General features: G+C 43.5%; 1 protein-coding gene across 1 annotated transcript; it reads right to left on the reverse strand.

Annotated features, from left to right (window-relative positions):
- Window positions 1-1,590: 1,590 nt before the first annotated feature.
- Window positions 1,591-3,438, reverse strand: LOC127777400 (3-ketoacyl-CoA synthase 5-like). Its single transcript, XM_052303984.1, has one exon. The coding sequence runs from the start codon at window positions 3,361-3,363 to the stop codon at window positions 1,846-1,848; it is 1,518 nt and encodes a 505-aa protein (XP_052159944.1). The 5' UTR covers window positions 3,364-3,438; the 3' UTR covers window positions 1,591-1,845.
- Window positions 3,439-12,319: the final 8,881 nt, after the last annotated feature.

The following is a 12,319-nucleotide window of genomic DNA, read 5'->3' on the forward strand; positions in this document are numbered from 1 at the left end:
TAATCTTTTATTGTCACATGCAAATTCAATTTATTTTCAATTTTTAAATTCATATTACATTGTGTTACCCTTGAGCGTTTGCTTGGGGGCTATTTGTATCTAACAATTTGTTCTGAGTATTGATTTCAGGAAAGTCATATTTTAAGGCTTTGTCGCAGATTCTACAACTACTCGATTACTCGAGAACAGTTGGACGACTACTCAATTACTCGAGAACGGTTGATGGAGTTCGACAAAGATTACGGAATGAAGCGATGGTATACCCGCCGAGATGAAATTTCTTGACTTCAATTCAAATACACTTGTGGACCGTTGATGTTCTTTGAATGATGTTGAGTACTCCATGTCCTGTCGATTGTTATCGAGAACGACCAAGTGTGCATGACAATGTAGACAAAGAAAACGCGGATGACAGCGTGAATTCATTTGAGTTGAAGTCGGTGGCTACTGTCATGGTTATGGATACCACATACCTAATAGTAATCGATTACCACCATATACCAAGTCTTATACGGATACCTCGTATATAGAAGGAGTTCCAAATAAGGAACGACAATTAGAGTTCTATATGGAAACTATAAAGACTACTCGAAATGTATCCATATTGGTCTACCTAGTCCTACTTGGACAAGGGACATCTATGGGTATAAATATAAGACCCCATAGAAGAAGTGGGAACACAACAGATAGACACACAAGCCAAGACAAGCCAGACATCGACATCGGAGATAGGGATGAAAACGGTCGGAAATGGTACATTATTTTATTTTTTTTTTGAAAACGAACGGAAACGGTCGGGAAATTTCCATATTTATGAATTCATCTATTTAGTGCCAACTTCAATGCCACACTAACAGAAATTAAAAAAACTAAAATTTGAAAACGGTAACATCGGTAAAAATATTATTATTATATTAGCGGAAACGGTATCAGTACGATCGAGAAATTTCCATACCGTTTTCACCCCTAATCGGTGATGAGCTTAGACAGACCCAATCTGGTGCCTATAGAGGCCGACAAGAGGGATCTAGCGCCATCTCTGATCTCGACGAGTTCATATTTGAGGAGGAAGACTACCCTGTCAACGACTACATGTTGGTTATCTATGCCGCCAAGTCGACGACAACTAGATAGGTTATCCCAATTATTGTACTTGTGTGATTCAGATAAATATAGAGCAACACCGGCTTCAGCCAACAGAAATATGGTTATTACCTGTCATACAAGGGGCCCGAACCTGTATAAAATCCTTGTCTCTATCTCTTTTACTTTAATTTCGCATATACCCTTATACCGACGATCCCCATACCATGCAAATACTATAGTCGTGACCTCAAACGTCGACAGAAGCCAATAACAAATTAAACCACAATTACAACGGGAGAGTGTTTTCATCCTTGAAGAGATATCCTCTCTTTTTTTCCAATTGTCACCTAAATAGTCATAAAAAATATTTGAAAAAAATCGACAAGATATATTAATATAAAATATATCACTCCGCAAACATACCAGTTCAAATTCCACTTCTACAAGTTGTAACAAATATAACTGTAAATATACGATAATTATTTTCAGTTTAGCCTTGCATGTTTACATAATGATATACTTTATATTAATATATGTTATTAATTTTTTAAACCTTTTAATAACTATTTAGATGACATGTAAGAAACAAGTGGTGCCCAGGAGGGATGAGAATCCATCTCATGCTCCAATTACAACAACTGTTTCATCTGGGCACCCGCTATAACGATCATCATATCCAAGTAATCGGCACGTACTGCAAGGTTCTTTGATGGAGTACACACGAATTCATTGACGTATCTCAACCCATTCCCATTTGCATCAGCACATTTTGGTGGTGGTGGTGGTGATGGCCACGGGATACTGATGGATGGAATCAGCCCACGGCCCGTCGGCGTCGCGCGCCGGCGGCGAGATGCACTCCCACGCCGCGCTGTTGCACTTGAACCCCGACCCGAAGCAGATCATCCACACGCGGTCGCCGCGGCGCATGCGTCCCTTGGCCTCGACGTACGCCAGCTCGTACCACACCGAGCTGCTCGACGTGTTGCCGAACCGGTGGAGCGCCATCCGCGACGCCTCCACGTCCTCGTCAGCGAGGCCGAGGCCGCTCTGCACGGCGTCGATCACCGACCGGCCGCCGGCGTGGATGCAGAAGTGCTCGAACGCCGTGCGGAAGTCGGGCACGTGGAGTTTGATCGCCTTCCGTCGTCGGCTGCCGGCCACTTTGCGCGCGAGGAGTGACAGCGCGTAGAGCAGCTTCTCCGACAACGGGAGCACGCGGGAGCCTACCGTCGCGATGTTGGCCTTGAGCGTCTCGCCGGCGACGGGGACGATGTCCTTGGACAGGTTCACCCCCAGGTTGCCGTCGCCGTCCTCCTCGTGGTACGCGCACCGGTACGCCCTGTCTTCCGCCGCGTTGAGCGTCCGGACGATGTGCGCCAGCCGGAACCGGGAGGTGGTGGTGGTGGCCGACGACCTCGACGTGGAGAGTAGCATGGCGACGCCGCCCATGCGGAACAGCGCGGTGGGCAGCAGCATCGATCGGCTCGTCCCGGCGTAGTGGGAGAACGACGTGGTCTCCGTCGACACCACCAGCGCGTGCGCGCCGCGGGGCGCCGCCGCCTGCAGGAGGTTGCGCGCGACCTCCACGGCGATCAGCCCCGCGCTGCACCCCATCCCGGAGAGGTGCACGGCGCGGACGTCCCCACGGAGCTTGAACCTGTTCACCACCATGTCCGCGAACGACGGCGTCGGGCTGAAGACGCTGCAGTTGGTGACGAGGACGTCGATCTCCTCGGGGCGGATGCGCGTCCTGGCGAGCAGGTCGCCGACCGCCGCGAAGACCACCATCTCCGCCTCGTCGCGGGCTTCTTCCATCCCCGTGCGCGGCGGAAGGTAGAGGTTGCCACGGGGCACGTACGTCCGTTCGCCGAGGCCCGACCGCTCCATCATGCGCGTCACGAAGCGGAAGCTGCCGTCGTCGATGTGCGGGCTGAGGCGGAAGTGCTCGGCGAAGGTGGCGAACGGGAGGCGGTTGCTCGGCTGAGGCCGGAAGCAGGCGTAGTCGACGAGGTAGACGCTACGTGGGCGGCGGACGAGGCGAAGAAGGGTGGCCACGGCGGACGGGACGACAACGAGCGCGGCAAGGAAGAGGTGGACGTGCCGCGCGGCGCCAAGCCGGCCAGCGAGGAGCTCGCCGGGGCCGAGCTGCGCCGCTCTGAGGAGGACGACGATGACGACGACGGCGGCTGCCACAACCGGCACGGCGATGGCGGCGAGCCGGTACGCCGACTTGAGGTGCTTGCTGGCGCGGGGCGGTGGCGAGCTCATGGTCATCGTGTCGAGGGGCGTGTAGAGGAGCACTGGACTTTGGGTGTACTACGGACGCGTCGGTGTGGGGGTGGGACTATGGGAAGGTGACGACAATTGGGGTTGGGGGACGAGGGAAACAGAGGCATTTTAAAGCTCGCAGCCGTCCACCTTGTCAAAGGAGTTTCTACTGGAGCCCTAGTTCAACTCCACGTCATGGAATTTCTCAAATGAAAATTTTAGATTCGTTAGAATCAGACAATGTCGTCATTCTGTCGGCGCGTCCTTCTTTGAAACTTCATTTTATGAGATTTTCTCTTGTTGGACGGTTGTACTTACTTCTTAGGTTCAGTCTGTCAATATCGGGTTTTTCGTCAATTTTCCATAAATTAACCGTGTCGTTGTAAGATTTTTGGATCCAGTTTTCCTTATAAATTGAATCAACTCTCTTCTTCTACAGAGAATTGCAGGAGCTCCCTGTCCATTCCCTCGAAATAAAAGCTCACAGCGGGGAAAATGTTTGGATTCCTCGAGGGCTCCTCTCGTTTATTTAAAAATCATCTAACATATAGATAGTTTTTTTTTCTCGACGTGTAGATCGAATTAAACTTCACTGATTTTTAAGTGATATTATTATACTCTAAATTATTGCTTTGTTTGTTTTTTTACATTTATTTGCATTGAATTTTTGAAAAAAGAAAGGTACAAAGGGACGCCCGAGGGATTAGAATCTGTTTTCTCTCGTAGTTGGCCATGCACATTATGTGCAATGGCGCTGTGTCCTTCTCACTGTGCACTTCAGCCATAGGATTGTGCAACGCAATTACAATACAACATCCTGATGAAAATGTGTCTGTACTTCCTCTGTCCTATAAGAACTTGATTTCAAATTCCCACTAAAACTATCCCCACCCAAATAAAATAGAAACAAAGCACCAGAGTGTCTTCTCTCTATGACTCTATGAGAGATGATACAACAAGGAGATATCCTCTAGAATGATGAAAAACCTTCCCTCACTCCTTTCCCATGTAAGGGCAGTGGCACTATTCGGACTGCAGTATGCAGCCGCTGCGTCACACAGTACTCACACAGCTGCTTCTTGACACGGCTATGGCGCAGCCGCAACCATCATCAGCTTCCTAGTTTCTAGTGCCGCCAAACAGCCCTAGCATTCTCACTGTCGTCGGCAGCACCAAGAACACTCCTCCATCCATGAGGGTAAATGCAAAATAAAGTGTATATAGACGCTTCTATAATTTAATTGCTTGTGCTACATTTATCTAACTTATGTGAATTGAAAATCCGTTTGAACAATTGGTTTGAAATTTCCGGTATAATTCCAAAAAATTGGTGACCCCAAAATATTGTTGCTCTTCAGTAATTTGAAGGTCCATTGGACAGTTTCCTTTTGTCCTATAAATACACCGATCTCGCTATCAGGGTATTCTAGCTTTTAATAATGTTATTTATGGATTGATGTTGAAAAGCACAATGGTTGTGTTGTATCAATCCTTTCACTTTGTGTGTATCAAGGATCAACACCAGCACCAATCATGTGGAGAAAACATGTGTTCGATGTCTAACTTGCATGCACGTGCAATGACATGCGTGCTCACATGTCACATGTCTCCATCGTGATTAGTGAATAAAAAATTGTACTTTTATCACTTAACTACAGAGATAAAAATATGAGACTTAGAGTGGTATGAGAGAAACGCAAGGATTTTTAATTTCATCATGTCGCCACAACGCCCACCACTATCATCACTATGTTAAAGGAGTGAAAGCAGGAGCGTCAAAGGTAAAGGAGTCTTCTGTTTCAGGGAACGTCACTTACTGCCGTTTGTTTTGCTGTATCAACAGGGCTTTGTAAATATTCCCCTTTTTTTTTTTCTAATGCTCTATTAATACAGGAGTACTACGCAAGCTTTTGTCCTTCTTTAGAAAAAGGTAAATTATAAAAACCATCCCATAAGTTATTTAAAATTTGACACTACATCTCATAACTCATGTTGTTACAAATATACACCCCTCTACTCAGTTTTGCATAAAAAGAAACACCCCGGTATGTACGTGCTTAACGCTAACGTAGAGTCACCACAGACTGTACCCAAATCAATCTTATACAAGTGTTTGCATTAGACTTATTATTTATGTTTCATTAGTACTTTTATATAGCAAAACTCAATGTGACAATGTTTAACCTCTCATCAGCAATTATATTTGTGGAATCTCTAAGAAATGTATCAAGACTATACTCCAAGAAGTATTTAATTATGGTAAAGACCATATTGACGGCTCATAATTTATGAAAACATGTTGATTTGATTAAGCACTTCTGTGTTAAGGTGGTTTTTAAATAAAACTAAGTAGGGGAAATATTTACAATAGAATAACTTATGGATGGAATGTTAAGTTTCAAGTGATTTATTGGGTGATTTTTACAAATTTCCCTCAAAAGAAATGAGACCATTAGTTGCTGGATTTTTCACAATTTGATCCTTTTGAAAAACTTATTTCGCAAATAGACCCTAAAAAACTTATCCTAGAAATGTTCCTTTTTGGAGTGCTAGAGTCGCTGGCGCGCCGTCCAATGGGACAGCGCCAGCCTCCTGCCACCGTGGCGAGGCGGCGCTGAGGTGGCAGGGGGAGCGCGCCAATGTGGCTCCCTCCCCCATATTTTAATTTTTTTTGATATTTTTTTCACGCTTAGGAGCACACAAGAACCAACTATAGAAAAAATAAATTCAAATGGACAAAATATGTGACCTGTAGAATTTTTCAAAGCTCTACTGAAAAGCTTCTGGCCTCAAAAACACAATCTTGCAAGCGGAATTTGGAGGTTCTAATTTCGCCGAACCCGACAAAGTGGGGAGAATCGCATGTAACTTTTTCTGTAGATGTCCGTGGATGTCGCGCCCAGGGATTCGACAGCCCGAATCACCAGCTATTTGTGCATTTAACCTCTAGACAGGTATCAACCAGAGTACACAGATGACAATTTGATACAGTTCCACGTCTTACAAAAATATAAAATAAATTCAGAAAAGCAGAGGAAAAACTAAAGACCATCTAAACTTTATCTTCTTAGCAAAGAGAAGCTTCCTCCATACTCCATAGGCAAAATCTTGACGGCTGGCGCAAGCCTAATCTTCATAGAACTCACCATCTGACGAATTCTCGGCTTCTGGGGGATTGGGAAAAATAAAGCAAGACTGAGTACAACCACCGTACTCAACAAGTCATACCAAGGGGAAGGTATGATGTAAGGGTAATTAAAGGATTGGCTCATAGGATATTTTGCAGTAAAAGTAGCATTTATAAATCATAAGTTGAAAGCAGTAAAACAGTAGATAATTAAGTAGTATTAACATCATCATTGTCCGACGCTAAACCACGTTGCGACAGGCCCAACCCAAAACCACCTGAACTACACCAGTTCATTAAGTCAAATTATTAAGGTGAGACTAATCACGGTGAGCTGGTTGACTGCCCAATAACCGTGGGCACGGCTATTCGAATAGTTTTACTCTGATCAGAGGTGTACAACATTACCCACAAGACACGATTCTGCACATGAAACCATGCCCCGAAGTACCGCCACGATACTACAAAGGGGGAAATCGTGAGAAAAACCTACATATAACCACCCCTAACCAGCACACACACCTCCGGTTTCACCCCCATCCATATAAGGCGATGGGAAGTCCCCGCTCGTGCCTAGGTAAATCCGGAAGCAGCATAGACCGCCTCCCGGTCCATCCATACTCCATCATGCCTACCCTTGCCAATGGTGTGTTAGCTAGAAAAGATTATACTTAAGATCTAGCCTGGAGCCCATCTGGCTTGTAGTTAGTACGAGTATATCTTTCAGGGATTCCCGAGAACCGGTCCTTATTATCATGGGCACGACCACCAAATAAATCATGCATATACCCACGATCCACCAAATAAGCATATTTTAATTAATTAACCATATGCCAAGATGGCACAGCATCATCATGAAAATTAAGGACTAAAATATAGTGAATCCCATTTTGAGCTAGTTGATCTAAGCATGGCTAAGCATACCTAAACCAATCATCTAGTCAAATTATTATCCCAGGCTATCAATGAATCAGGGTAAACAAAGGCTGAGTATGGGTAAATTCCATCCCACATGACATTATAAAATAATGCAATTTTAAGAGAAAAGCATGGTTTTTGCAAATAGGCTCAATACGATCAATGATATCTGTATGACTTGCCTTTCTCTTGAGCTGATGGGACCTCGACGACCACTTCAAAATAAACTAGAGCGTCGGAACTGCCGGAGTCTAAACGACAAACATGGCACACAATAAATACAAGCTAAAAAGCTAGTGAAGAAGCAAAAGAAACCAATTTTAATGGATTCTAGACATTTTAACGAATTTACTGCGATTTGAATGGGTTAAAACAGAGCTCGGATTATTTAGTTATGAACTTTACCAGATGCTTTACGTTATTACTAATAACAGAAAAACCTTAATCATTTGGCAGAGATTAATGCCCAAAAGGAAAAATAAGATCAAAGGATAGATTGACTAGCAAGCGAGCCTCACGAGATACCGACTCAACGAGTCAATTCTACGTGACAGGGGATCACCCAAATGATCAACCGAAACCGGCGAATGGAACCGGCGGCTTTGAATGGCTCAAAACTAAAGAACGACTCAGGACGGACAAACGAATGAACCACAGGGGAACACCTCGTTCGAACGAACGAGCGAACGACTCAACAACGGCTGCGGCAAAACCGGTGGGCTATTGTCAACAAAATGCCAATTGATAGATCTCCAGGGCCTGATGGATTCAATGGTTGCTTCATTAAAGCCTATTGGCCTATAATTAAACATGACTTTTATAATCTTTATGCTCAATTTTGTGAGGGTTCTCTTGCTTGAGAGTATTAATAGATCCTTTATAACTCTAGTCCCTAAGAAGTCTTCTCCTGAAAAGGTAAATGACTTCAGGCCAATTTCTTTACAGAGTGTGGCTCTAAAACTTCTTACTAAGGTGCTGGCTGATAGGCTACAATCTGTCATCATTGAATTGATCCACCAAAACCAATATGGTTTCATTAAGGCTAGAAATATTCAGGACTGTTTGGCTTGGTCTTTTGAATATCTGCATCAGTGCCAGCATTCTAAGAGGGAAATAGTTCTTTTAAAATTGGATTTTGAGAAAGCTTTGATACTATTGAACATTCAGTTATATTGGACATCATGAGGCAGAAAGGCTTTGATCCTAAATGGATAAGTTGGATTTCTCAGATTTTTTCTTCAGCCTCTTCTTCAATTATCCTAAATGGTGTTCCTGGCAAATCCTTCTATTGCAAAAGGGGTGTAAGACAGGGTGATCCACTTTCACCCTTATTATTTGTTCTTGGAGCTGACTTGTTACAATCTATAGTCAATAAAGCTTGTTCTCAAGGAGTTCTTACAATGCCAATCCCAACACCTGGTAATGAATTTCTGATTGTCCAGTATGCAGATGATACTCTACTTTTTTTGACTGCTTCCCAAAAAGAGCTTTTTTGTCTCAAGGCAATTTTGAACACTTTTGCCTCTTCAACTGGCCTTAGGATTAACTATAGTAAGTCATGCATGATTCCTCTGAATGTAGATTTGGAAAAGGTTGATCATCTCTCAAAATTGTTAGGTTGCTCTATTGGTAAGTTACCTTTTACTTATTTGGGTCTTCCTCTTGGAACCACAAGACCAAGAGTTATAGATTTTGCTCCTCTAGTTGGTAGAGTAGAGAGAAGACTCTCAGCAACCACTGCTTTTTTATCTTATGGGGACAGATTGACCATTGTGAATGCAGTTCTTTCCTCCCTTCCCACTTACTACATATGCTCTCTTTCACTTCCAAAGACAGTTATAGAAAGTATTGATAGAGCTAGGAGACATTGCCTGTGGAGGGGATCTGATATTAATTCTAGTAAGAAGTCTTTGGTTCTCTGGGAAAGAGTTTGTCAGCCGAAAGATAGAGGTGGTTTGGGTGTAATAGACCTTAGATTGCAAAATAATGCCCTTCTCTTGAAGAATCTGCATAAGTTCTATAATAGATATCCTGTTCCCTGGGTCAGATTGATTTGGAATACTTACCACACTGCAGAACCTTCTCATGCTGTTACTCCTAAAGGACCTTTTTGGTGGAGGGATGTTTTACAATTTGTGGATATTTTTAGAGGCATCTCAGCCTGTACTGTGCAAGATGGAAAATCTTGTTTGTTTTGGGAAGATTTGTGGAACAATAAAGTCAGGGCCTTGGTTTATCCCAGAATATATTCTTTTGCTAGGAATTCAAATCTCTCAGTTATGATGTTCTCTACTTCTGATCTACCTTAGCTCTTTGCCTTGCCACTTTCAGAGCAAGCTTTTCAGGAATATTTGGCAATGTCAGCTGCAGATACCTTGGAGCATCTTAATGATGAGAGTGATCGCTGGACATATGTTTGGGGCAACGGTATCTTTTCCTCACAGAAAATTTATGCCATGAATTTTTCTCATGTCCATGTGCCAGTTTATATTAAATGGATTTAGAAGAGCAGTTGTACTATGAAAGTCAAGGTGTTTGGTTGGCTACTCTTGATTGATCGGTTAAATACTTATGACATGTTAGACAGAAGGCATTGCTCCCCTCAAAATGCTTCCTTGCTCTGTGTACTTTGTTCAACAGGATCAAGGGAAACAACTCTCCACTTATTTTTCCAGTGTCCTTTTAGCACTCAATGTTGGGCGCAATTTGATGTGGTTTGGAATCTTTCTTTAAGCTTTGGTGAAATGTTGGTCACAGCCAGAAATTCATATAACTCTACCCATTTTGTTGAGAAGGTGCTTTATGCTGCTTGGAACATTTGGAAGCAGAGGAATAGTTTAATTTTTGAAAATATTGTTCCCTCTGTTCCCTCTTGGAGAGTTCTCTTTAGGAATGATCTCTCCCTTGTAGTTCATAGAGTCAAAAATTCTAAGAGAGATACATTGTTACAGTGGTTAAATTTGTTGTAATTTTTACTCCTTTATTAATATAAAATCTTAACGGTGGGGGCTTCCCCTACCGTGGTTCTTTCAAAAAAAAAAAACCGGCGGGCTAGACATGATTCACGGTAAAGCCCCGGTACGGCAAACGATAGGCCGGTAGGAAACTAGGGTTGCACCTACGGCTAGAAAACTCAATTACCAAGCAACAAGACAAAATAAAGGTTAGGATTAAGTAGCACACGGCTGCGACACGGCGGTGCTAAGGTGGCTCGGCTCAGGTAAGCAGCGGCGGCTCAGTGGCTACGACACACAGAGGCAGCGGCGCGTCGGCTAGGCGCGTGGCGGCTTGGCAGGCACGGCAGCGGCGGCAGCTAGGCGCGGCAACGGTGCGGCGGCTCGGCAGCAGCGGCACGATGGCAGTGTGTCACGCCCGGAATTTCTATCCAAAATTCCAAACGCTTACATGTGTGTTAAACCCTCGTCCAGGAATCAACCGAGGCACACAATAACAAATTGATAATAGAGTACAAATAAATAACTATTTAATATTCGCAAATAATAAATTATTACAGAGGTAGATAGTTCCTCTCAAAGAATAACCTTCTACGCAGCGGAAAAAATAAAACTATGACAAACTACGGGACAGCTATGGCGACTCCACTCCACAGGCATCTTAACCAGAACAAGCTCAATCCTTCGGATCATCACCTTCGCTGAAATACTCCTCTTCTGATGATTTAATATTGCAAGAATGAGCATATGACATACTCAACAAGCCACACAGCAAATATGCAAGTGCACAGGATAACAAAGGATGGCATAATATAGCTCATTTGCATAACAGCATTTAACAAATATTTAAGAGAATAGTAAAACAGTTGTATAATTAATCAATATTAAATAAACACCATACAACACACCCGTGTTGCATAGGCCCAACCTCATTTGAACAACCAACCCCAGTTGAACAAATTAAACCTCCAAACTAGGAATATACCATTCCAAACCAGGAGTTACATTAACTAACACCGTTACCATTTAATGTGTAATATGAGACTAATCACGAAAAACATCGCTCAACTCACCCATAACCGCGGGTACGGCTATTCGAATAGATTAAACTCTGATCAGAGGTGTACCACTGTACCCACAAGACACAATCCCACAACATGTTACCATGCGCCTTAGTACCACCACGGTACCTCGGAAAAGAACTGTGACAATACCCCTCGCACAACACAACTCACCACAGTGCACCGTTCCTGGATCATAATCTCCCCCTCAAAACCAGAGGCAATGGACTCCCCAGCGACCCCCACGGACTTCTCGCCGCTTCACAGTCTGGCACACTATAATGAATCATGCTACACAAAAGATAAAGCCGTTGCCCACGCTGGCTTGTGGTTGGCACGATAAATGTTTCACAACAGTAGCTCGGAACCGGTCCTTAATTGTCATGAGCACAACCATCAAAACCATATGCTCACAACCCACCTTAACCGGTTTTAATTAGCAATTATTTACCATCACACGATTAACCATCGTGAGCTACCATTGAATTTAACCATAATTAACAATAACAGTATAGTATAATTTATATTTAACCCCTTTAGTTAGCTAATGTTTCTAGGCATGGCTAAGCAAACATACATATAGCATTTAGCTGAACCAATCCAATATATAAGGTTCACGCTAATCAAATTATAACCCATAGGAAAATAAAGTCATCTTCGGCCAATAACTAACTGGGAAAGGTTCACCACCCGATGACATTCGAAAATAATGCATAGTTGAAATAAAATAATAGCTTTAAACGGGTTCAACATGCTCAAAGGGTTGTTTGGGATCTGTGTGACTTGCCTTGGGCTTCCGCAAACGCTTCGGAACCTTCCTCAACAGAAACGCTCTCCTCCGGAACGTCGGAAACTAAAGCAATTAAACAAAAATCAACAAAACAGTACAAAAACAAGCATTA

The sequence above is a fragment of the Oryza glaberrima genome, chromosome 6, assembly GCF_000147395.1.
Source record: "Oryza glaberrima chromosome 6, OglaRS2, whole genome shotgun sequence".
NCBI classification, from domain to species: domain Eukaryota; kingdom Viridiplantae; phylum Streptophyta; class Magnoliopsida; order Poales; family Poaceae; genus Oryza; species Oryza glaberrima.

Bases quoted from the DNA above. Each gene is read 5' to 3' on its own strand.
- LOC127777400 (XM_052303984.1), bottom strand. From the start codon at position 3,363: ATGACCATGAGCTCGCCACCGCCCCGCGCCAGCAAGCACCTCAAGTCG.